At 39.1% G+C, this 27,426-nt stretch overlaps 2 protein-coding genes across 3 annotated transcripts in view; one reads left to right on the top strand and one right to left on the bottom strand.

Moving 5' to 3' along the window:
• CD109 (CD109 molecule) overlaps positions 1-6,299 on the bottom strand; it is a 61,918-nt gene extending 55,619 nt beyond the window's left edge. The window contains exons 1-2 of the mRNA XM_015817481.1: positions 6,064-6,299; positions 5,256-5,416 (exon numbers count right to left, since the gene is read on the bottom strand). Of these exons, the coding sequence (XP_015672967.1) occupies positions 5,256-5,416; positions 6,064-6,173 (271 nt within the window). The 5' untranslated portion in view covers positions 6,174-6,299. The remainder of the gene's footprint in view (positions 1-5,255; positions 5,417-6,063) is intronic.
• A 6,233-nt stretch (positions 6,300-12,532) lies between these two features.
• Positions 12,533-27,426, top strand: part of SLC17A5 (solute carrier family 17 member 5) — a 29,661-nt gene continuing 14,767 nt past the window's right edge. Inside the window, exons 1-7 of one of the 2 annotated variants that reach the window (XM_015817479.1) lie at positions 12,533-12,677; positions 21,939-22,135; positions 22,747-22,980; positions 25,303-25,390; positions 25,636-25,722; positions 26,378-26,496; positions 26,946-27,104. In XM_015817479.1, coding sequence (XP_015672965.1) covers positions 12,590-12,677; positions 21,939-22,135; positions 22,747-22,980; positions 25,303-25,390; positions 25,636-25,722; positions 26,378-26,496; positions 26,946-27,104 — 972 coding nt within the window. In that variant the 5' untranslated portion in view covers positions 12,533-12,589. Of the gene's footprint in view, positions 12,678-19,704; positions 20,041-21,938; positions 22,136-22,746; positions 22,981-25,302; positions 25,391-25,635; positions 25,723-26,377; positions 26,497-26,945; positions 27,105-27,426 lie in introns of those variants that run through there. The other variant, XM_015817480.1, reaches the window with a different exon arrangement.

The raw sequence follows: 27,426 nt of genomic DNA, 5'->3' as shown, positions 1-27,426 counted from the left end.
CCCTTCCCCCCCCCCCCCCCCACAATTCCTCTTCAATAAAATTCAACTTTAAAATTCTTTGCTGTATAAGAGAACATTGAACATAAATAGACTGAAAACTGAACTATGATTATGTTTGGACGGTGAGAGTAACCAACTGAGCCAATTTGGGATATAATAAAACTGGGAATGTAATAAAACATAGAAGCCACAGCAGGAAAAAAAACGGCAGTGTCCATCTTTTGCCTTTATCAATCTAACCCTATCTGCAGTGTCAGTCCCTCATACAGATTCCTCCGTCTCCAATAAATGTGTAAATAAGCTACACCTATGTTCACACATACGCATACCAGAAGCCATACTCTATAAAAGACTAAAGCCAAGATGAAAATTTATATGAATTGTAGTAATTAATATTAATAGGAAATATGAGGGAAATAAATTAAGCCAAATCATTAACAAAAATTGAATTTTTTTGAAAAATGGATCTCAGAAATGTAATAAATTATATTCAATTGTAAGATCCCAGTCCCTTACTTGAACTTGAGATACCATATCAATCTAATCAGATAACCGAAGCGGAGACTTCTTGGTCAATTTATTTGATCAAATTAAGCATCTGGGTAGCAAACAATTTGGAACACTGGCAGAGTTACATCCACACCTTAGAAAGTTAGTAGCATTGCTTTATAAACCTTGTTAAGACAATGAAAATCAAACAACAGAGCCATTACATCATAAGGAAGACATCAATCATTCCTCTACACTCCCTTATTCCCATCTTCAGTACACTGCATCCATGTACATGTTTCCCACGCTTGCATGAGATTTCCCTGGTGCAAAAGCCGATTACAAAAAGCAAGAAAGCAACAGTTAGACTAAATAATTTCCCTTTGTTCCAGAACCCTTCAAAATATATACACATATACTGTACATATAAACATGGATACCGTACGTTTAATTCATTTATTGTACAAAATCAATATAAGGTACTATAGGATTTTCAAAATGAAAAAGTACAAAAAGGTCATACCATAGATTTTTGAAAACCCTACAGTACCTTATATTAATTAGATAAAAAGATTAACAATTTATCAGGGTCCAACAAAGGGTCAATTCACTGGTAGATTTTTGTGAAGGTACAGTAGATCAGCCTCGGGATTAGGCTCTGTTCCATGAAATCCTAGGGCTCCACAAGAACTTTCTGTGAGAGACTAAAAAAAACCTAACTGAAACACAGCCAATTTTCTGTCATTAGAGGTTTGCCTCTTGATCAGGTGCTCCTGGCTTTTCTTTTTAACTAGTGGTGTGAAAAAGATCTAATACTCCTGGATCCAGATGACTAAACACTAGTGACACAGCAATAAGGCTATTTTCCACTGAAAAATTAGGCTTTTGAAATTTAGTTAATTTCTGTGGGAAAAAATACCAATTGTGTAAAAGCCCTATTTCTGGTAATAAAAATAAATTTCTGCCCAATGCCTCAGAAGCATCCTATTCCATATTTCATAGAGACTAAGGTGGTGCAATGGCAAGAGAGAAGCCCAAGCCAGTCACAGAAGTTCACTGTAACTTTAGGCTATTTGCCCCTTCTCAAGCCAGCCTGCCTCACAAGGTGTTGTGAGGAAAAAAAATGGGAAGATAGAGTGTTATGTATATTACATGGAAGTCCTGAACAAAAGGCATAATATAAATCTAACAAAATAAATAATCTATCAGAGACTTTCAATTGCAAATTTGAAGGCAAAGATTATTCTGTGAGTTAATACTAAAAGAAGAGGATATATAGGTTTATATATCTGAAACTAACATTTTGAAATGAGGAAGAAATGCGATTGAACCAGCTATTGTGGGCTTCTACTAACTCATTTGGTCCAGATTTTATCTCTGCAACCCCATTATCTTCCACGGTTTGGATAATATTTGAACCCAACAATTGGCCTATGGAGTCCTTAACTGAGAGACTAAGATCCAGCCTAAACCTCAGCACTGGTCAGATGCTAGTGAATTCACATTCAAAATTTGGCATTGCACTTATAAATATCATTCATTTCTAAAGAGGAAATTGGGCTCAAAATATCAAAAAAACTTTTATTATCTAGGTCAGGGCTTTTCAACCGGTAGTACGCGTACCACCTGTGGTACTTTGCCACATGGCAGGTGGTACGCGACCATCCTAGAGAAGTGTAGCAGGGGAGGAGAATGAGCCAAAGCAACCCAAGCCTGAGGGAGAAGCAGCTGCAGCTACAGGACTGTCTGGGCTTGGCAGAAGCCCCAGGAGCCAGCAGGGCTCCAGCTGATTGGCGTTTCCCAAAGCAGCTCGGAGCTGGAGGTGAACTGAAGAAAAAGGGGGGAGAGGAGAGGCTATAAAAGGAGGTGGTTTGGGCGGGAAAGGGGGAAAAAAAAGACAACAGGGAAAGGTTTAATCCCTTTAAACAAATGTAATTAGTTTTATCCCCTTTAACTGAGTCTGTCTATGACTTTTAGAAAGTTATCTTTGAAGGTAAACAGGCTTAATTTAAAGCTAGAGCTTTTTGCAATTGACGGAGCCTTTCAGTCTCGATTTGCAACATTGTGACACCTTGACACACCTGAGGCAGCTTAAAGAAAAAAAAACCCGGAGTTAATGTGTTTCTTTATTTTGTGAGCCTTTCTTGCTTTGCACTTGATTCCTGTGTCTTTAAGGGTACAGGGAAGGAGTTTGGGGGGATGCATTCTTACTACACTGTGCAAAGAGTTCAGAAGGGAGAGAGGAAGAAGGGCCGACCAGCTAGCTCAGGGGTCTACAAATTTAGCAGCTTTAAGACCTGTGGACTTCAACTCCCAGAATTCCTCAATCAGCCATGATGGCTGAGGAATACTGGGAGTTGGTCCACAAGTCTTAAAAGTGCCAAGTTTGAAGATCCCTGATCTAGCTGGTAGTGGTGCATATTAATAAACATGAATAAATTTATCATACATTTGTCAGTGTAAAAGGAAAGTGATTCAGCAAAGGAACAGCCACTGAAGAAATTAAAACTGGTACTTTTTTTCCTTTTTTTCTACAGTTTGTAATATTTTATTAGATTATAGAATAAAATACAAAAATACAAAAGCAAATAGTAAGACACAGTGGGGAGGAAAAGGGGGGAAATGTGAGGTGGAGAAGGGAAAAAGAACAGACTTCCTCTGTTGCAGGTAATCATTGGTTAATGACCACTCGTTCAGCCACTATTCAAGGTAACAATGGCACTGAATGAGTGGTCCTTACAACCAACCCTCAAAGTTGCAGCACAAGCAAAGTAAATAAGGAAGACGGTAGGAAAGATTGCAAGTCACTGGTAAGTCACTCAAACCCTGCGGCAGTCACCTCCAGCCCTGCCACATTTACACCAGCCCCTTCTGTACCCTCCTAAACCCTGTAGCAGCCACCCCAACGCCACTACACTTGCACCACACGAACAACCCATGCACCTTCACATACCCTCCCCCACCACTTACTGCTGATTAGCCTACTTGCAAACTGCCTGGGGCTTGCAACTTCCTGCTGGCCTCCCCACTGATTTTGCTTATTGGAAGTTGGCAAGAAATTGCACAGAAGTCCTCACTTAAAGACCTGTGAGCCTCGCTTAAAGACAACAACAGAAACTTCTGGATTATCATCACTAAGTGATGTAGTCCTGTGATGACTTTATAACCATATCGCATGGTGACAGAAATTCCAGTGCCAATTTCCTTTGTTAATTGAGAACAACTTGTAATGTTGTTAACAACCTCTGATTTTCTTAAACAAATTTCCTTTTTATTATAAAACCTGCTTCACTAATCGTTGGTCAGGTCTGATTTTCATTCCTGGGATCAATTTCTCAAAAGGTACATAGTACAACTTCATCTTAAACAAGGGAGACCCAACAGGAAAAGGAAGTTGCCAAGATGTGTTAGAAACAAATGGGAAAGACCCTAAGACAATTTTATATCCAGTTGGACACTGATTTTTTCCCCGATTTGATCTGTTCCCAGTAATTTCCTTTGTATATGGAAACTCTCATACGTTGCAAGGCTACCATTCTTTGCTATGGTTTTGGAAAATAAGTTAATACTATTTTCAAAATGTATTTGAATGACTGACTTATTTGGAAATAGCTCACAAAGCAGCTATTCATTTGTTGCCAAGAGGTCATAAATCTTGCCTCTAAAGTTGTGTTCATGTTATAAAAACATTACATTTCTTCTTCTCTTGAGGAAATGCAATACAACACGCCCACACACATACTTAGTTTCTGAAAAGCATTAGGTTGATACAAGAGATAAAGATTCTTAGCAAAAGCCAATGCTTCTGAAAGTTAGCACTCTTCCTTTGTGTAAATCAATCAGTAGAGGAACAGCAGCTTCATCTTTAATAACACTCATAATAGGTGTTCCTCCATTTAATTCTTTGAAAGCATCAACTGCATACTAATCAAGCCATATTTCTTTTAAAAGAGATATTATTGCGAAAGATAATATGTGATCTGCTCTCACTGAAATGCATGGGGGGAGGGGGGAAGGAAGGGGGGGAAGGAAGTTTATAAAGCCACTTCTACCATTAGCCATTTATTATATATGGCTAGCAACACTGCACAATAGAGTAGAAACTATGTTCATACATCTCTACTTAACTACATATCCATCTTTATTCTTGAGTTGTTCTAAGCATACTCAGATTGGGGGGGGGGGATTTTCATTAAGATGAAAACTAAACCATGGACATGCTGCCCTGACCTGATGGGATTGGTAACCACCCTATATAAATTATTTTGAAAGGGGACTTGTAGAAAGATCATGCAAAAGCATATTCTGACTTTATTTCACAGGCAGGTACTATAGGAATGATTCCTCATGCAACAAAGTCAAGGAAGGAGGCGAAGATAATGTATAGCTTTCTCTTCCTTTGGAATTCAAGACCTAATATGTATAAACTGCTAGTAGCTCAGCAAATAACTATATTTATAATCCCATATAGATTACACCCCCATACCTTAGAGCATTTGTGAACATTTTTTAACTCAAATTGCTATGCACAGTTATTTCAACAAGACCCCATCTAACTGCCATCTTTGTCTGCCATCCTAAGCACGAATAATACATTTGGAATACGGTGAGAATTAAATAAACATGTTTAGGACTGTAATCATAGAAGTTAATTACTGACACAAAGAAACTTTGAATCACCTTGGATAGTGAGATAGGTGACATGTACATTTAATAAATAAAATAAATAAATCTCATTGCATTCCAAGTCAAGGCAACCATCTCACCTCTTTGAAAGACTGCTTCTCCTTGTAATATGGATTTATTTGCCAAGAGTACTTGCGCTTGTATTCTAATGCTTGAAGGGTTTTCCTTTAAGAGCCAAACTCCGATAGTTAGATTTGCTCCAGGCTGGATCATTTTAGGAACTGCCAACAGGTATGTTGGTCTAGAAATCACAAAAAGAAATAAAAGTCTTGATACTTACTGACAGTTGTTGTTGAAATATGTAATATTAGAATTTGCTATTGCTATCTATATGAACTAGAACTTTCAGGGAGCTAAGGCAACTCCGCAACAATTGCGACTTTCTCTCATCAGCTATGCCATTTTTAATTAAGAGTTTCTTGAGGGGGGGTGAGCAAAATGAAAGCAGAGGAAGATTGTACTATATATGGGGGGGGGGACTTGTTTGTATCCTTATACAGTGCTGGATTAGGAAATGATTAAAACTTAAGCAACCGAGACCCCTCTGAGTTATACTGAGCTAACGATATGGAAGCATAAGGAAGGAAGTTTTCCTCCAATAATTAAAAGAAAAATAATGTCTCCATAAGGATCTTTCCCCAGGCTTCTGGCCCCATATCCATCCATGCCTGCATCATCTGCATCCAGAAAATTAAGTAATTGGGCAACTTTAATTCAGCGCCTAAAGCTCTGCATTTTGGTCCAGATTAGCAAAATGCAAATTTAGGCCTCCCGTGGAGAACACAATACCCCCAAATCCCCTCATTTTCTCCCCTCCCTCCGTAATTCCCCTGCTCAGTCCTTGATTGTCTGCTAACCCTCCCCGCGCCCCCATTTTTTTTTTCCTACCCAGCGTTAACAAACGAGGAAGCAATCACGAAGCCCCAAATGACAGGGAGGATGGGAAACAGCCAAGAGTTCCTCCGGGTAGCGGGAACAACTTCCAGTAAGAGCCGCATCTTCCTTCTGGGGAACCGCGCAGCCGAGCTGGAGACAACGGTGCTCCGCTGCACTCGCGGCGCCTCCCTGCCTTTTCGGGCTAATCGGGAAAATTCGGGAAGTGAAAGCAGCTCCTTGCGTCGAAACAGGAGCGGCGCCTTCTCCAAAGGCACAGCTCTCCTCCTCCGCCCCTCCTATTCCACTCGGAGGCTCCTGCCGAAATGAGGACGGGCCTTTATGCCCACGAGCCTTTCTCACCCTCCAAGTGGAAAGGCCGGGGAGAGGGAGCTGGAGAGAAGGTAGGGCCGGCGGGGTTTTGTATTGTGCCTTTCCGGTCCACGAAGCCCGCTCTCTCGCTCCGGAGATTTGGCAAAACAGAAAGAAGTCGTAAATTTTCAAGAGGTCCAGGGCAAGCCCAGCAGTTTAGGGGGAAAGATGCTGGATTGCTAGAAGGAGCAGTCTGATGGGTTGAGTCAGAGACGAAAATACAGACTCCAGCAGAGGAATGTTCCCGCTTAGGTGGTTTGCAACAGGCTGCGACCTGCCTTGCTGAAGTTAGTAACTAGTCTTCAGTTTATTTGGAATATGGATCTAAGTGAATATGATCCGAGACATAAAGGTGACAGCCTAGGCTTAGCTCCTTGCCAGAAAGCTTGAGGGAGATAATTTATCAATTAGAAGATTTTAAAACATAGCTCCAGTTCTTTATGCTTTATTACCTTTATTATTACAGTTCGTTGCACAATCAGCCAGATGTTTAAACTGCATTTGGCATTTTTATACATCGATTGAGTTCTTCCTAAGGATTTGGGATAGGAGATGTTGTTTAATGATATGTAAAGGCATTGTTGTAGGATGTAAGACATCAGCATTGATCTACTAGCCTCCATTCTGTTATTTCTAATTCTGAATGTAGTTCTTTCCAGAACTGGTGTATTCTTTCCAGATATCCTCTTATTATTGAACTTGATTTATAATAAAATATCATTTTTTATTTCAATCTTCCTATATTTGTGTAGGTAACTGTTTTCCCAGTAGTCCTGCAGCTTAACAATTGGGGTCTGGAGTATTATGTGGCAAGTGCTCCTCTGTTTGAATACTATTTATCTGTCAAGTTTTGCAATACTCTTCACGCTCTACATAAAATAGAAACGTTTTATGGTGGATGCCAGTCAATGAAGGCATTGTCTAAAACATGGAAGGAATATGATTGAAGGTAGGTCATAGTTTCCTGTGGAATAGATAGCAAGATATCCATGTACAATGGTGCTTATATGAAATGTCATAATTTTTTTCTGGACAGGTAGGTTTATTATTTTAAATGGCCCACAACTTATTTTTGGACTGCAACAGAATTAGTTTCTAATTGATTTGCCTTGTGGGAAATCATTCATTAATATGTCTGTATTGATGAAGAGAATATTTTCTTACTTTGTGAAAGTGAGTTGTCCTAGGCCAGGGTTACTTTGCAGGAACCAATACTGTAGATAAGCTGCTTGGAACTTCTGCATCTGAACAGCATTTGGAAGTTGACGTAAACTATACTGCCGTGATCATTTCAGACATCCCAATTCCAACGTACACAGTATGTTTTGCTTAGCTATTTAAAAAAATGTATTGGACTAATTATTTTTTTTTTAAAAAGAGCAAAGAAAAAAAAACATGCATCTAGCCTCAAACTCTATGGTGCATATTGGGGCTGTTCAACTGCATTCTTTAGATGTTTTTTTAAGAGCCCCAGGAGAGTGGATGGCACATTCATCTTTGGGAGAAATGCTATTACAGAAGGGAGGGGCAGCAACAGAGTAGGCGTACTTCCTTGATCCCTTGCAATGACAATGTTTAATTGAATGGATCTGGAACAATTGGGATAGATAGATATATGGTCCCTCAGATAACCAAGCCCTGTGCCTTGAAAGGCTTTAAAGGTGATAATCAGCACCTGGAATTGCACCCAGAAATTGGCTAGCTACAAATACAGTTCACATAACAGCAATGATACGTGATGTAATGACAAGGGCCTCTTATGACATTCCCATAGCCAGCATGTTGCAATTATAAGTTCACCAGGGCATGATTGATCTGAACTGTCTGTTAAAAAAAAAGAGAGCAACTGGCACACATGAACTCATGCAAAGATCCTCCTGGTCACCACTGGCATCTATCTGTCAAGCGGTAGTTGCAAGTCCAGGAGGACCCCAAGCTGCACACCAGTTCAAATGGAGAAGTGCAACCCCATCTAAGAATGCTGACAATCATCAGCATACTGTTCTTGACAGATCTTGACACTTTTCCTAAAAGCTAAGAGAATGAGAGCTAAACTTAATTCTGGAACAACTATATTTCACACGTTGGGTCATCATGGTGGTGAGGTCTACTCCTCCTAGTGGTGCTGCTGGATACTGCCTGCCCGCCAGGGTGATATTGAGCTGAACACAGACCAAACCACCGTAGGTCCAGGTGATAAGCCGGTTGGTCAGTTTTTTGTGCAACCAATACGGTAGATCTACAGCCATATGTGTCAAAAATGTAGACATGGCCCGGATGCTGCATTTGATTGTGCAAGATGGCATTTGTCAATCCGAAAAGCAGACCCTGCACCTATGGGAATAACACTAGGAAGATGATGATTATGGGATAAAAACAGGAAAGCATTCTTCTATCCTATAAAGCTTCTATACAGATATAATTACTAGGCAGGATTATTTTAGTAGAGAACACTCATTAAAAATTAGCCCTGTGCCACAAAGGTAGTGATAGAATCCTTTGTTTTTAGCCTTTCAGTATTTATAGAATTACACCTCTGATAAAAAAAAATCTGATATGAGGAATATTGAATATTGTAGTTTAGATCAGGGGTGAAGCATTTTACATGTGTGCATGCGTGCGGGGCCGCGAGCACGCATGCGTCACAAATGGGGCGGGGCTAGTGCCCACGTAATACTAGCACTGCCCCTTTCTTGTGTGGTGCAGTGCCTTGTTTCCGTGCCCTGTGGCACTGCAGCAGGCATTTTTGCACCTTGCAGCACAGTGGCGGTGTCGAGCCCTGTGGGACGAACATGTACGGGCGGCTGGGATGCTAGCTACTGTGCCAACACCCCGCAGACCATCACCGAACACCCCGCGGGGTCAACACATGCCGGTGGGGGGGGCGACTGCCCTGCTGCTGTTGTTCCCACCGAGCCTTCTCTCAGCTGATGGGCGCAGGCCAGAATGACACAGGCCTGAAGGACGCCGGGGTTTTGGTGCCGCACTGTGGAGCACTCTCGGCCGAGAGGGGGGAACTTTGCTAACTGCCAGCTGCACGGGGACGTGAGCGCAGCTGTCTCTAGCTGCCTGAGGCTCACGGACTCATAGCGGGCGACACCCACGGACCGGCATCTTGCCGGTCCAACGGAAGAACCCCGGTGCAGCAACTCACACCTACGGACCAGCACCTTGCTGGTCCAGACAGTCAGGCGGCCAGAGCATACGAGGGGAAGGAGAGCGCGACGGGAGATGGCAGCGATGGGGAAGGGAGCTCACCTTGCTATGTTCCTGGAACGCCGTAGAAGGACTGGAAGCCGCGCCGGCCGGAACGGGGCGTGACGCCCCTGCTAATTGGTTTTGTTCCCCACAGACCGGATGCTGGCTTGTGGGGTAGGGGTGGGACTAGCGCGCGGAACCCTATGTAAAGCACTGGGAGCAACTCACTCCCAGTACTAACTCTGTTGCTGTGTGGATTAAAAGCCATCCGGTCGTCGCTCGTTCCTGTTTGTTGGCTCTTTCTTGGGCACCGATAGGATGCGCTATCAGGCGGCCCATTTTTGCGCCTCTGTAGTGCAGCGGCAGCCTGTTTTTGTGCCCTGCGGCATGGCGGTGGCCTGTTTCCATGCCCCGTGGCATGGAGGCGTCCATTTTTGCACCTTGCAGCGTGGCGGCAGCCCATTTTCACCCCTGAGGTGCGGTGGTCTGTTTTCACACCCCGAGGCACGGCGGCGGCCTGTTTTCGTGGCCGAGTCGCAGTGGCAGCGTACTCTTTTTGCACCCTGAGGCGCGGTGGTGGCATACCATTTTTGCACCCTGAGGCACAGTGGCAGCCTGTTTTCGCAGCCCCAAGGCGTGGTGGCGATGTTCCGTTTTTGCACCCCAAGGCACAGTGGCCCATTTTTGTGGCCAAGGCGTGGCAGCGGGGCATCCCATTTTATGCCCCAAGGTGCGGCGGCGGCCCATTTCTGCACTCCAAGGCTTGACGGCGGCCCATTTTCATGCCGAGACACAGCAACAGCCCGTTTTCATGCCCCATGGCCACGCACTAGCACAAGTGAGGGAGTGTGCACACGCGCGCACACTGGCCAACCTGTCCCATAGCCTGGTGGCCAGGAGGTCGGGGCCCACTATGGGCTGCGGCCCATAGGTTGGGGACCCCTGGTTTAGATAACATGTTGGGCCATCAGTTCCCATTCCTCCACTAAGGATTTTAAAAATACAACATCTTGTATTGCACCTGAAATATTTTTTCCAATTTCTTTATTACATAAAAGGTATAGGTAAAGGTTTCCCCTGTCCAATTGTGTCCAGCTCTAGAGGGCAGTGCTCATGTTCATTTCTTAGCCGAGGGAGCCAGCTTTGTCTGAAGACACTTCTGTGCTTATGTTGCCAGCACGACTATATGTCCAGGCTCATAGAACACTGTTACCTTCCCAAAGTGGTACCTATCTATCTATTCACATATGCATGCTTTAACCACTGAGCCATCATGCACACACACACCTCAATTTATTATATATACATCCATAATAATTTTAGTATTATTAACTAAACAATTACATTCCCTACCAATGATGCTCTCAGGTTTTCACCAGTTAATATCACTATTAACCATCCCAACATGTGTCAGATATTCTTCTGTCTTTCTACATTCTTTAGAAAAATAATTTCACTTCATATATATCCGCAACTGTTTTACTAACTTTGCTTAAATTAAATAAAAACAATCATAGTTAACAACAATAGAATAATTGCACAGTGGTAATGGTTTTACCTCCTTGTTTTATCAATTCCTCTTTATGTTTATCATTCTTTGCTTTTCTTCAGTTAAAAAAAAGGGATTGTCAAAAGCACTTAGTAAACTCTAACGTAACTGGAAGGATTTGAACTTATCTTTCTACAGCAACACTGTCACACTGTCCCAACTGCCTAGTAAATAATTACAAATATTCCATGTGATCTTCTGTCTGGAAAGATAAGGCCTTTGTGCACTTCAACAGAACAGGACATTTTATAATATTTAGTAGTACAGGAATTAATTTGTATTTTGGCAGAACTATATTTCTGCAAAAGACAATGGAAAAAGATGAAAAGTCTTCCTCTACAGTAGTTAGCTGCCTTGATATTTTATCTCAGAATGGTATCATCTAATTTTAACAATTTAACTTCTCTGCCTCATTGTCAGCATTTCAGTAAAGGATCAGACTTGGCACTATGCTTTTTCTTTTGTAAATCTATATATTATTGCTTCTTTTACTGCTCTGTTTTTGACAAATGCAGCAATTGAAAGAAGCCAGTGCAAGGATAGCGATTTATCTCACTTAATCTTGTCTTTTGATTTTTGATTGGAATCCACTCTATTGATTAAAAAAATGACAGCTATATGTTTTAAATAAATCTCTTTTCTAAACAAAAAGTGATAATGCAAAAATGACATTTGTGAAAAAATATGCATTTGCTATTTATTCTAGCAAATGCTTATTATCATCTAGAATAGAATAAACTTTTTATAGTTTCTGCACCATATGTCTTTTGTAAATATGTTAGAAATAGGATATTATACATATATAGGATAGCTATCTGTAGGATATCCTATTTCATACACAAGCTTTAAAGAACCATCCGGGTTGCTGAGCACATCTGTAAATGAAAAAATTGCCTTTGGACTACACAGACTCCAGTAAAATACAGTATATCCAAGTCCATCACAGGATCTTCTATTTTGTAAAAAAAAAAAAAATCTTTTTTCAGTAAGTATTTAATTTCTAGCAATCAGGGACAGGTGCCGCCACCTGCTGGAACTATGGGCCAATTCCCTCTCTGTCTCTGACTTTTCATTTCTACTTCTGCTCCATGAATGCTCACGCAATCAACACATTTATTAGCATTGCAGGTATGGACACCCTTCGTTGTTTCCACGGCCGATTGCGGGATCCGCAAATCCCGCCCCCCACCTTTCCTTTGATCAAGCAGAAGACGGAATGCCAGTACTAAAGATGGCCGAGTACGGGAAGCGGGCAGGAAGAAAAGCCGGCCGGTGGGGCTGAATCTGAGACGAGTCATATTTCTGCCCGCTTGGAGGTCACGTGCTAGAGATCACGTGCCGGCTCCTGGGTCTTTGTTTTTCTAGCCCGGGAGACGAGGGGGACCAGCCAGTGGAGTTCTCTGGAATCCGGAGTAAGGCGATATGCAGACTCCGAAGCCAGAAGAGGCAGAAGACGAGGAGGACCGTGCTCCGCTTTTACTGTCCGATTCTCAACCCGGCGTCAAAGAGGGTAAGAATTACCCCTGAAGGAGTCTCTTGTCTTCCCTCGTTCTCTTTTCGCCTCTAACTTGGTGGCACTGAAGAAAGATCCGTGTTCTGGTGGGCGCGTCACCGTTTTTAGATTTGGCTGCCTGGTCACTAACAAAACAACAGTAACCTTGGCTTAACCCTCCAAGAGTGAATCCCGCTGGAATTCATTGGTGCTAACTCCTGAGTCATTCAGGAAACATGTTGCTGCTACCAGAGCAGAGGCACCAAAAGTGGTGGCCGACTGAATTTATTGAGACACCTTATATTTGGGCAGATGTGCCTGCAAAATGCTTGCAGACAATGTAGTAAAACAGTGTTTCTCAACCTTGACAATTTTAAGGCATGTGGACTTCAACTCCCAGAATTCCACAACCAGCATTGCTGGCTGTGGAATTCTGGGAGTTGAAGTCCACATGCCTTAAAATTGTCAAGGTTGAGAAACACTGTAGTAAAAGGAAATGTGGGATGTAAAAGCTCTGTGAGATGTTAGCAAGACAGGCTCACTTCCATCTTCCCCTACTGGGAATGGTCGCTGGTCATTAATTCTGTAAGAAAATAGTATAGTTTTGCCTGCAGGTCAGGATGCTTTGTGCCATGATACACTTTCCCATCAATTTAATTGGTTAATAGAAGAAGCTGCCTTACATCATACTGTTGGGTCACTCTGAATTATTGTCTGGTTACTTCCATACATAGCTTCTCTATCATTTCCATGTAAAGAATAAATGATTGCAATGTTTTCCCACTTGGGGGGCATAATTTGGTAAGGATTCAGAAAACATAACTTCTGTTGGTGGGAAATGCCCAATTTATTTCAACACAGATATTTCAAGACATGTTCATGGTGAACTAAATATAAGTACACAACTTTATCATTATTATTATTATTGTTACTTAAGGCTACATAGAATGTGGAATAAAATACAGTTTACTTTACTTGCTACCTTGTAATTTAACTTACTTGCATTTCCAAATCTATTATAATTTGTAGATCTATAGCTGAAGAGAGGGTTGAAAAGTTGTACAAAGAGATAAAATGAGAACAGAATGGGGAGGCCAAGTGCATACCAAGGAAACAAGTGACTGATATAAACCGATCTGGCTTGGCTGGATCATCAAATAAATCAGGTAGCATCAAACTAATTTAGGTGTGTTGTCCAAATTCATTCATTGTGGATAATGTTTTAACATATTAGTTATTGCCATATTTTTATGACTATAATCAAAACTTCCACACTTCATATTCAGTTAAAAGACAAATTGGTAAGATTGTTCTCAATCGCCTTCTCTAGCCTAGGGCCTAAAGAAAAATTATCTGAGTTTTTTAAATATCTCTAGCTACCTTTAAAAAAAAATCTAAATATATATATTTAGAAGGAGTAAAAAGTCTAATTTTCAGATTGGGAGAAAAAATGGTTATTGCAATTTTAACCAAATGGATTACTGCCATAATATAAAATTATACAATAACTATTTACTATTAAATGGCTGAAAAATGGCATTCATACTAAAAATAATAGTGAACTTGTGCTCAGTATGATGGAATTATAAAAGACACAAACATTCTGGGACTGTTTTTCTATTGATATTAGAAATATGTTCACATGATAGCAAAGCTTTAAAATCCTTTCATAAATAATTACAATTAATTTCACTTATACCAAAAATGACATAGAAAATTATTATTCTGGGCAAGTCACTTCTAGTAGATTTTCTTAAGACCTTAATTTGTATATTAAATTAATGTTAACATGTTATTTATATCAAGCAATGGAAAAGTTTGTAAACATATACAGGTACTCCCCTAACTTAATCTCAAGCACATAATAAAAAAAGAAAACATATATTAGTTATTATTAAATTTTTATCCCATCAAAGATAAAATGTCTAATACTAATTCTGAAGTTGGCAGCAAATTAAATCCAACTTTCTCAACAGACAATTGAAATTTATATAGTGAAAATCTTGAAGGATACCCCTGTCAAAGTTATTTAGAAGTATTTATACTTTTGTTTGAAATAATGTGAAGGAATAAAAGTAAGAATACCTTCAAAAATATAAATCTCGACTAAGGGAGAAGAGAATTATCCATTGTAGTTAGATAATCATTACATTTTCTAGTACAGTGATGGCGAACCTTTTAGAGACCGAGTGCCCAAACTGCAACCCAAAACCCACTTATGCATCGTCGGGTGCCAGGTGGGCGTGGCCCATTGGGTGGGTGTGGCCCATCAGGTGGGCGTGGCTGCGGCGGTAACGGCAGACTGGGTGAGACTAAAAAGTTCAATCAATCAATTCCAACTTTGCGAGATCTTTTTTTTTCCCACGAGAAGTTGAAATTGACTGCTTGATTGAACCTTTTTTCTTTGCGCATGGCGGCGGAGGCCTAAAGCGAAAAGGTTTTATAAAACCCAGCTGAAGGCCTGGGACTGGGGCGACGGCGCGAGTGCCCACAGAGAGGGCTCTGAGTGCCGCCCTCTGGCATCCGTGCCATAGGTTCGCCACCACTGTTCTAGTACTATCTGCATTACTTTTCTTAGAATAGCTTAATTGTTCCTGTAGCGGCTATTATTAAAATAATAAACTTGATCATTATTTTGGCATTCACATAGGACCTGTTTTTAAAATTATCTGGGGTAGCAAACAAGAATGTTTTGCCTGATTGTTAAAGTGAAAATTTTAGTAACTGTTGAGAAAATGGGTTGATTCATCCTATTTGAGTCTAGAAGTTAATAAAAGTAAAAAATTAGCACTGGAGACTGAGATAGAATATCTTTAGAAGACAGTAGTCTGTGGAAATATCTGTGATTGGTTTACTAAAGAGTGATACGTTTCTTCAGGATAGTTTCTTCTTAGAAGATCACTCTTGCTGAGAAACTAATGATAAGATACTTCAGGATAATTAATGTTCTTACAAGGTCACTCTTGCTGGGAAACTACTGTTTATCGGAATTCCAAAACATGATGAGACATTCTAATACATAAGCTTATTGGCTTTGCCAACAACCAATCTATTCAGTTTGAGAATTTACTATATTTCTGCTTCTCCATTCTGTATAACTAATAAATGTAATTCATCAGATTAATCATGAAGGAATAACAGGTTCTAACCCGCTAAATCCACTTGCTGACTCAGGAATTCTGGGAGTTGAAGTCCATGAGTCATAAAAGAGCCAAGGTTGCCTACCCCTGGATTAAGTGATTGAATGCGGAGATAATAATCTTCACATTTCCCCCCCCCCCCGCCCATATTATACAATGAAAATCCAACAACAAAAAACAGGTTTAATGCAGTGAAAATTATTGCTTTACAGAATTACCTTCAATGTTTCATCAGGTTTCAGCTAAAATTTGTTTTGAAATTATTGCATAGGTCAATAATTTCATCATTTGTTGGAGTTGAAAAACCATATTTCCTCCCATTTTTGCTAAAGTTCTTTTGGAGGAAGATTAACAAATATCCATGTTTAGCTAGTGTTCTTAGCTTGCATTTTAAATGTTAGCTTGCTTTTCTCTGCAATTGTGAATTAAATATTGCCAGTTATATCTGAATAGTCCTGGGCATACAGATTGAAATCTGTTTTGCAGTTATGTTCTTGTTTTTTTTCCTCCCTTGCCCTTTTTTATTTAACGTTTGGCGAAAATCCTTATATTTCAGTTAATTTGTAGAACTTTCTTCTATTCTTAATTTTTGAGTTTATTTTTTACTTTTTTGACCCAGATTTGCTATATTGCCATTTAAATACAGCTAAATACAAGAATGGCACATTCCTTTTTCTTCTTGTTTTGTGATTTTTTTATATTGAAAGGCAAGTAGTCAAATTGAAAAAGATGAATCTGAAATTGCTTTTTTGCAGGAGATACACGTTCCTCCTAAACATCTATTTTGAAAACATAAGTTTTTTTAGTTCATATTAAAAAGTTCTGTGCCATTCAGAGCTTGAATGGGGTGCATAGAGAATGAATAATTATTTAATTTTCTGCTTTAAAGATGTAATTTTAACAAATTGTTATTTTTTGTATAAAACATCTCCTTCAGGTCAGTTTCTGATAACTTCCTGTCTGTGCATTTTTCTGCCAAAAGTAGAGAAATATGTTATTCTGTGACCTGAAATACTTTTGAAGTATTCCATACCAAAGATGGTGATAAGATGGACCATTTGAAAATGTAATTTATTGTAAAATAGAGATATGACATTCACAGGGCCACAATCTGAAAAGTTATAGTATCTATATAACTTACTTTGATTTGAGATGTAAAGGAGGATACCAGAATATAATCAAACAAATGCAGCATCCATATTCAAAAGAAGGCAAGATTCATTTATGAAGGCAGGTTCAATGGATCAACATTAAATTTGTACATGTAAAGTATTACAAATCTGAGAATATAATTGAGGACCGGGAGTTTTGATGTACATGACTGATTTTATCTCTGGAACAACTTTGTGAGGCACACTGGAGTATTTCTCAGATAAGTCACCTAAAAAACATCCTTGGCTAAGTGTGGAACTGAACCTCCTGCGTCAATGGTTCTAGACCAGTGATGGCAAACCTTTTAGAGACCGAGGGCCCAAACTGCAACCCAAAACCCACTTATGCATCGTCAGGTGCCGGGTGGGTGTGCCCCATTGGCTGGGCATGGCCCATTGGCTGGGCATGGCTGAGCTGGTAACGGCAGACTGGGTGGGACTAAAAAGTTCAATCAATCAATTCCAACTTTGCAAGATTTTTTTTCCCGCGAGAAGTTGAAATTGACTGATTGATTGAACCTTTTTTTTTTTTTTGCACACGGTGGTGGAGGCCTAAAGCGAAAAGGTTTTATAAAACCCAACTGAAGGTCTAGGACTGGGGCGACGGCACGCGTGCCCCCAGAGAGGGCTCTGAGTGCCGCCTTTGGCACCCATGCCATAGGTTCGCCACCACTGTTCTAGACCAAAAGCCTAGCAATTAGCTAGGACAGCAAATTAGCCCAAATTGCTTACTTTGCTTTTGTTCAATAGCAGACAGTTAAACCACATGGCAAACTTCTTTCAAAACTAAGAGGAATTTCAAAAGTTCTTTGTGATGTGGTTTGGAGGTAAAAAAGAAAAAAGCTTAAAATAAAGAAAAAAGCTTAAAATAAAGAGGTAATACCTTAGGATATTTGAATGTCAAAAAATATGTTTTCTATATAATTAAACATAGCAATACAAGGGAAATAGTGCTTATCACAGAAAACTAATTTAAAATACAAAGTCACAATTCAGTGATTGAGAGCACTAGCTTCTAATTACAGTGAACCTATCTTAAGTCAAAGTGTTCTGGACTAAACTTAAAAATGAAAAGTATTAAATGTTCTGTTCTTACAACTAGTCTTTGCTTAACAAAGCTAATTGGGAACAGAGACTATTGTCAAGCGACATGGTTGTAAGAAGAAAAGCCATGTGCCTGTGCTGTTTAGCAACAGCAATTCCAGCAGCAGTCATTTAGCTAGGCATAGGCAACCTTGGCTCTTTTATGACTTGTGGACTTCAACTTCCAGAATTCCTGAGTCAGCATGGTTGGTTCAGGAATTCTGGGTATTGAAGTCCACAAGTCATAAAAGAGCCGAGATTGCCTACCCCTGAGTAGGACCACAGAAATCCTTGCAATTTCCTGCAAGTTTCTGCATTGATTTTGCTTGTGGCAACCTGGCAGGGAAGGTTGCCAACCATGATCATGTGACCATGGGATTCTGCAAGAGCCATAGATACGAGGACCAGTTGTAACTACCTCTTGTTCATCACCGTCATAAGTTTGAATAGTCACTGAATGAGTGGTCATTAATTGAGGACCACCTGTACTTATCAGGAAATAAGTTTCATCCCACCTTAGTTTATTAAATATTTACTGAGCATAATTGTTTTAAAAGTTACCAGCAAATTAGCCCCCAAATTATATTAAAGATTTGTAACTACTGGTGAAGTTTAGCATTTTATGAATGATTAAATTAGCAACTAGGCAGATTCTTATGGTTTGTGCACGTCCCTCATTCAAATCTGTGAAGCTCTCCCAAGGATGATTTAGGATTAGTTGCTGTCAATCAGCTAATATAAGAATACAATTGTGTACTTTTAGAAGAATGACAGGATAAATATGTTCGTACAAAATGTATACATAGAATTTTCTTTACTAGCTTACCCTGGTACTAGCACCGCAGTGTAGTTGCAGTATTTATCATAATGTACTTGATTTATTTTTGAGCTTCTAAAGCATTTACTTGGTTGCTATTGGACACCGAATTCTGGGACTTTGATCTCCCTGACTGAAGTAGTTGTTATATCTTTCAGACTGCTGTTTCACTCTGTTTATCTAGCCCACAAGCCACAGTTAACTCTGAGTTAACAGCTTATTAAAAAATGTAGTCTTATGAGTCACCATAGGGGTAGGCAACCTCGGCTCTTTTATAGCATAGCTGACTCAGATATTCTGGGAGTTGAAGTCCATGAGTCATAAAAGAGCCGAGGTTGCTTACCCCCTGCATAGACGATTGTCATTTTTATACAAGATGTAAAAAAAGCATTGCAATTATTAGTGCATTTCTTTTTTAAAAAATCCACAAAAATATGTGTCTTTCTCCTTTTCACTCTAAAATTTCATTTCATAGTTTTTAACAGCAAAAATTATACTGATAGAACTTTATATGGGTGTATGGATTGGCGCTGGCAAAATAAAAGCAAGTTCCTTTTCTTTCCATGCCTGCGTAACCAATGAGATTGTTGTTGATTTCTTCACACACTAGGAAATAACTGCTTGTGATGGATAGATCATGTTACCAAATTGTAAATAGAGCTAAGAAATGTAGATTGATTTAGCTTTAGTACAAAGTAAATATCTATTTTGTGGGTGTGTACCTGCGCACACATCGGCTTAGGAAATGATAGGGAGAATGAAACGTTTAAATCTAGAAGGAAATTGCTGAAAAAAAATGCAGCTGTTCAACAGGATATTCCACACCTAGCAGAGAAGTAGAACTGGGAGGGGGGAAAATGTAAGTGTAATCGGTGAAAACAGCAGTGGATTCAGGTTAGCGTCACTGATGAACAGCAGCATATCAGTGCCATTAGCATTAAAAAGTGTTACGTACTATTAGCGTTTTATATGGGAACAGCAAGATCTTATCTGTGAAGAATATGCTATGTCTAATTTAGACTGCTTGAAAAAATAGACAGCAGCTTCCTCAAACGAAGAAGTTGCAGGAAGTTTCTGTTCTGATTCTGGAGCATTTCAAGAAATCGGCACAACAGTAACTAGGAAATGATAAAATATGAATATGAAAACAAGATTAGTTGCAAAAACGGAAACTTCCTTAGATGTAAGAGGTAAGAAATTAATTTTGAAGGGTTATTTATATTAAGTGGTGCAAGTCAAAATCTTTTCCACAATGAAAAAAAAAAGCATTTTGCTATTTTTTTTTTCAGGGAAAAATAGTATTTTTTTTTGTTTTAATGTATATTTAAAACAAGATGATGAATATGGTATAGTATATTTGTATATTAGGACAGTAAGTGCCATGTTGAGACATACAACTTATCAAGTGTGTTGAGACATATATAACTTATCTTCATGTTCATTTTTAATTGTAATACAATATGTTTCTGTTCCTTACTTCCTGTTTATTCCAATTGGACCCTTCCTTGAATAATTGTACTAGAATAACAATAGACTTTATAATATACTTGATTTCAGTTTTGTAAAAATAATATACAAAAACATGAAGTTTATAAAAGTTATTATTTGATTGTATTTATTAGACCTTATGTCTAATGTTGACTAGACATGGCATCAAATTTATGTTCTATTCATTTAGTTTTATTTTGTTTTACCTAAAACAAAACTAGGAAGGCTATTGCTAATATTGTGTAATGAATCTTTTATACCTTTGATTCCCTGTAAAATGAAACCTGCATCTATATGATTTTAATCTTCTTGGATGCATTGACTTAATGTTCAAGCTTTTAGTTATTTATAAAGGTAAATTCTTTGTTTAAGGCAGGAAGGATTAGAGAAAAAGCAATTGCTACTGTGTATGAATAATCATTGCATCTTCTAAAATAGTTCAAGTAGCAAATGGGTAGCAACTAATTTCATGGTACCACAAATTGAGGTGGGGAGCTACAGATTTCTAGAATAAATTCTGCCAAAAATTGCTACAGGAAAGGGTGTGCTTAGTCTGAATTTCCTGAAGGAGCCCTTCTAAGGAGTTTGCTGTTTCAATAATTTTAATCTTTGTAAGCCACCCAGAGTCACTTATGTGGAATGGGCAGCTATATAAATCAATCCAACAAGCAAATACAATGTACAGTATGTGCTACCTGCAGCTTTTATACTGCTAATACAGTATTTTTAAGAGACAGCTGTGAATTCAATTTAACTTTCAGATTCTATTTGTTCTTAGTGTTGCAGTTTGCATTCCTTCTTGTCATCAATCATCACTAGGAATAATTGCATCATGTCAGCTGAGAGGGCTCAAGCAGAGGACTTTAAATTTTTTCACTTTGAGTCTATGGATAGTAAAATATGATCTCGGGGGAGATAGGAGCCCAGCTATCTAATGTTGTATTTTATATTTTAGAATCCATGTCATACAGTATGCCTTATTTTAATTGTGATACTTCTGATACATCTGAATAAACAAACAGGAGCCAACCTATCTCCAATACACTATGTTTGATAAAATTAAAGCTTCACCAGGAGCTTTCCCTATCCTGATGTATTTAGCTTCTTCCTTACCTGATAGCAGAAGCCAGGCCTATAGGTGGTTATCTGCTAGTGGTGACCTTGCTGTCTCTACTTTGGAGGCCTTGATTTTGACCAAGGGAAACTGCTGATAAAAACATGCTCATATTAGTAGTCTGGAGATGAGATAGAGACAGATGTAGAATTGTATCCAAAACTTTATCAAAGTGAATCCAGCATCAGCTTTCCTACCCTACTTTGTCCCATGAGGATCTATCATAATAATTTATCTCTATTGATTAAGTCTGTTTTATTGTGAATCAATTGCTTACTCCCATGTACAGTCTTACTTAATCCACTACTAGGGCTCTTTGATGGAGATAAATGGAGTAGAAAATGCTTAATGTCTTGCTTCTTGTGGGAATAAGCTAATCCTAATGGTGTTGTATTTGGTTAAATATTACAGCTGACCAGGACTATTAAGGTTTTGTCTTTGGGAGGAAATGCTATTAACAATTACATGTTTTTCTTTTTCTTTTAGTGCCATTATGGTGTTCTGCTCGCCTCAGTTTAGCAATATGGGCCTTCTTTGGATTCTTCCTCTTGTATGCACTTCGTGTGAATTTAAGTGTTGCCCTCGTGGACATGATAGAACCAAATATAAGCTTGAACAAGAACATCTCCTCAAATGTGTGTCCAGAGCATTCTTCCACTTCAGGAGTTCCTCATAACACTACGGTAATTTTAACAAGTTTATGCAGATTTATGATACAATGTAATTATGATGCTTAATAAACTATCCCTTATCTTAGCACGATATATGTCAGGCTCCACTAATATCCTGGGTCAAGGACAGAGAACAGATATATCAGTGATCAGATTTAGTATAAGAGACTTATTTTATTTTTGTGCCTTTAACAATGCTCTTTGGACTGCTAACAAAAGTGTGTATTTTCAAGCATGGTAACATAATCAGTTGAATGCATTGATAAAAATAGAAAACAAACAAGAAAAAGATTTCAAAACAAAGTATATATTATTTACATTATTTAAAAACAATTTTATAGCACTTCTCTTTGACATATTGTAATAATTAAATTACCAAACAGTAAAAAAAAATATAGTTTTTGTAGTGGGTATACTTTGTAAGAAGCTTTTTTTCATGCATCATACTAATGAGCACGGAGATCACTATTACAGAAAATAGGATTTGTTAACCAGGCTGTAACTGAAAGCAAATTCCACAAAGGATCATATGGGAAAACACAATACTTTTTTTTTTTTTTTTGCTCTTATGATGTAGAAAATATTGACCAGACCTGCCTGCCTCTTCCTCTTTTTTTTTTTAGGGAAAAAGCTATTCTTGGGATGCTGATATGCAAGGCTGGATCCTTGGCTCCTTTTTCTATGGCTACATCATTACTCAGGTTCCTGGGGGATATCTGGCACGCCGATTTGGGGCAAAGCTGCTGCTGGGCTTTGGCATCTTGGGTACTGCTGTTTTCACCTTGTTCACACCGTTAGCAGCAGATTTAGGAGCTGGATTCCTCATAGGCGTCAGGGTTTTGGAAGGTCTGGGCGAGGTAATCTCTTGCTTTTCCTTTGATGTTGGCAAAACAGTGGGAAAGAAGGGGAAACGCCAAGTCAATAAATGACCACCACTCTTCATAGTTTTCTGACATGAGTGGCTCCTGGCTCCTCACTCTCTTAGTCTTGTCACAGAACTTTAACATGTTGGACTTGGACTTGACGGTTTCCTCTTTTCTCTCAGTTCTTCCGTGTTTCACATGAAAATTATGTGTGGAACACATTGTGCAAATAATGTGTTTTTTTTGTGAGTGCAACTGTATTATTTGTAAGGACAAGTATATTGTATGAAGTGTAAAGCACCACCTTTGTGAAAAATGGTAGCTATAAAGAGTGGTACACCGTTCTGTACCCAAATAATCCAACCCCGTCCAGTTCTGCTGCCTCATAGTAGTAGAAGGTGTTCCTGGGAGTGATAAGCAAAGAATGCCAAGAACATAAATCCCCAAAGTGAAAGCACGAAGGTCATCCCAGCTACTCAGCTAAAGTGAGCAGGCTCTGTATCAGGCAACAATGATATAAGAGGTCAAAGGCAAAAGGTCACTTTAGTGACACTGGCAAAGGCATCATTCCATACTGCTGGGAGAAGGCAGTGGTAAACCACTCTTGTCTGTTACCGTGAATCGACATGGGGATAGGCAATATAAAATTGTTCTGGGGAAGATTTTCTCTCTAACAAAATGGTTACTAAGTTGATGGCACATAATCAGGAAGTCCAAATCCTCAGTGGAATTCTGCATTTAATGCCATTTTCTTTTCTTTTTTTTTGGCAAATTTCAGCTTCATGGCTTACAGCAGGGGTGTCAAACTCAATTTCATTGAGGGCCGCATCAGCATTGCAGTTGTCCTTGGGGGGCTGGATAGGTATGGCCAGGGTGGGCATGGCCTACTGGGTGGGCGTGGCTGGAGTGGGTGTGGCCTACTGGGTGGGCATGGCCAGCTCTACATCGTTCGCGTCAAAGGTGCCTGTGGGGGCCTGGGCAGGAGTGGGACAGATCTGAGGGTCTTTGGCAGAAGGGGGTAGGACCAGGGCAAGCGCCAAAGCATGGTCCACTGGAAGAGCCTACTGAAACCCCTTCCCTGGAGCCCATCAAGCCGGATATGTGAAGTAGGCGAGGGCCATTTGCTGGCCACTTTCAGGCGATGGTGCATTTCTTCATTCCTCACAAAGGGTGACACCTCCCCAGCGCACGCCCAGGGTGCAGGGCCAACGCGGCAGAGGCCAGTCCCTTGCTGTTTCCAGATGGCCTTGTGGAGCTAAGACTGAATGCGTTTCAGCATAGATGGTCACCACAAAATTGTACATTGGCTCCCGGGCGGCCTGGGCCAAGCCCAAGGCAGTGGGGGCCATTCCATCACTGTTTCCAGAATGGCCGCGGGCCACATGAAACCACGTCATGGGCCGCATCCGGCCCCCAGGCCTTGTGTTTGACATGTCTGCCTTACAGGATTTAATGAAGGGCTTTCTTTTTTTCTACAGTTAATCATTTTCAAGGTGATCCAGTATTTTGGATCACATTTAATCATTAAATCAGATTCATAATGTAAAATTATGCCCAAATTATACGGGGGATGGGTGGCATAAAAATTTAATAGATAAAATAAAAAATACATCCTCTCATAGGAGTATCAGCAGAGTAAAACATTGACGAGTTGGCCAGAATAAAATATTGTTTAGTGTTCTTGAGAGGCATCCAAAGCAAAGGCCATTGTAAGAATAGACTCTGCTCATAGAATTCATCACCCTAGTGAACAACCAAAGATTAGTTTCTTAGAAGCTGATCATAAAAGTGTTTTAGAAGCTGATCATAAAACGGCTTATCCCTTTGCATCTTTGGATGCCTTTTTATCTTAAACATTATTGCTTATTCATTTTCATTTTAAATTCTGCATTACTTTTGCTGGGGGGATATAGCTTATTTAAGAATAAGGGTTATTTTTTTATATAAAGTTTCACTGCCTGATTACATTACATCATGCTTCACTACATATCAATATTTATGGTCTAGATTGAATATTTTGGTGGCTAAGACTTGGTAAAAATTGAGCATTCAGTATCATTATCCACAAAACATTTTCATCTGAAGGACTATGATGGGCAAGAAATTAGTTCTGCTTAATTGCTCTTCAGTTATGTGCACATGCTGAAAACAACAGCTTCATGCTAATATAACCAGTACTTTCCCAGGATTTATTGAAGAGAAACATTTCATTAAAATAAAATATTTTACCAATGAATGTCTATCTTGTTTTCGATATATATATTACACATATATATTACATGTATATATTACATTAGAAGCAAATATATTTTCCAGGGTGTAACGTTTCCAGCCATGCATGCCATGTGGTCTAATTGGGCTCCTCCATTAGAACGCAGTAAACTCCTTAGTATTTCATATGCAGGTAAGATTTCATACATATTTTTAGATTTGATCCTGGTTGACTGTGGGGTGGTCCCAAGAAGAACTTGCAGGGCTATGAATTTCCTCCCTTCCCTCATCCTGTATTCTTCCTGGTACTCGTGACCGTGGCTCACTGTAATGCAGGCCTTATCCTTAACTCTGTTGTTATTTTAGCCACACTTGATAAATAATTTGTTTACTAAGATACATACTGTCAGCATTTTAAAAAAATCTTTTAATTTGTAGGTGCACAGCTAGGAACAGTTGTCTCACTTCCGTTGTCTGGTATAATATGCTATTATGTAGATTGGAGTTACGTATTCTATATATTTGGTAAGTAGTCTCATTGCACATATAATTATTTGATTAAGGCTTTTTGTGTTTAATTCTAGAATAGTGCTGCTACTTAAACTATTGTATTATATTATACTTGTAAAGATGCTTTATTTTTTCATATCTCGGGAGGTTTTGATTGCTTTTATTAATTTTTTTCTGTCAGGGAAATTCAAGAATGCAAACTAGAGAAATTTAATGATTCCAAGCAATTGTGGGTTTGGGCTTGTATTTTCCTTAATAGTTCAGTCTTTGTGTAATAATCCTATTTTCTAAACATTTCCCTTTGTGTCTGTTTGTGCATCTGTGTGGGTATCTGCCTGTAGGTATGGTTCTCCTCTCCCAGCTGCTATCATTTTATATTTAACACCTTCAGCCATACCGGAGCCAACAGATCTAAAAGTTAATATGTTAAGTACTATGTGTTATGCGCTAACAATCGATTTTGATAAAGCTGGGACACATTGACACAAACTTGTAAACATCAAACATAAAACAATACTGTTGAAATGCCCTGTAACTTTTCAAGGTTTTTTTCTTGCAAAGGATTATTACGAGGCTCTTATATTCACATGCAGATAATTTTTAGTTAGTCTAGCCATAGAAATTTTTTTCTGCCTTCAACTTAAACACAGACACTTTCGTTCACTTTAAGGTACCTTAGGTGTATTGTGGTTCCTCTTCTGGATATGTATGGTTAGTGATACACCTGAAGCTCACAAGACTATTTCCTCTGCTGAAAAAGAATATATTCAGTCTACCCTTTCACAACAGGTATGAACCGTCAGCAAACAGTTACCATCTAGGTTAATTGCAATATAATGTATAAATATCCACTGTATATAGAAAAGGGAAAAGTAGTCCTTAAATATGCTTTTAATCATGCTAATTTAAAAAAAATAAAACTAAGGGTTAATCCTTAACTAAGGGTTACATTCATCTTCCAAAACAAATTCTTCAGACCTCTGATTTTCATTTTAAGTTAGCACAGTCTAACAAACTATAGTGAAATGATGGTAGATATTCTCCAATGAAAGAGATTTAGACTCAATAAAATATAGTACCTGATCATATAGCCTGTTTTTTATATTGTATCTCTGTGTCAAAAAATTGTTATGTCAGAATTTAATCCTTCATAATGCTGAATAACATTCTTTAAAAATTAAATTCCTTGAGATCTAAAGGTTTTGAATGTCAATATGAATTTATTTCCTTCCGTTTAGCTTTCTACCCAAAAATATGTGCCTTGGAAAGCCATGTTGAAATCTGTTCCGGTGTGGGCCATTGTTGTTGCACACTTTTCTTATAATTGGACATTCTACACTCTCCTTACCCTGCTGCCTACATACATGAAGGAGATTTTGAGATTTGATGTGCAGGAGGTAGGCCACCCTATGCATTCCAATTTTACAAAGATTAACTTTAATCCTAAAGTGGTACAACCATGAGTCTAGATTCAGGAGGCTTTATAAACTGTATTAGTCTGTGGTAATTCAATTAATATCTAGACTGGATGAGAATTGGATTCCCAAACTTAGGCCCATTCTTGCATTTCTGTCTATGTGTCTGTTCAACAGAGGTTCAGGTTTTTGTAAGAACCAAAGTATTACATAATCTTCCTAGGATATGGCTATACTTAAATTACTGTGTGTGTACTCCTGGAGAATTCATTCTAGTTATCAAATCAGAGATTTGGGGCAAATC

The sequence above is a fragment of the Protobothrops mucrosquamatus genome, unplaced genomic scaffold (assembly GCF_001527695.2).
Source record: "Protobothrops mucrosquamatus isolate PMUCROS unplaced genomic scaffold, P.Mucros_1.0 scaffold594, whole genome shotgun sequence".
Classification (NCBI taxonomy): domain Eukaryota; kingdom Metazoa; phylum Chordata; class Lepidosauria; order Squamata; family Viperidae; genus Protobothrops; species Protobothrops mucrosquamatus.
The sequence above is the reverse complement of the archived record's forward strand: the minus strand, read 5'-3'. Positions and strand labels throughout refer to the sequence as shown.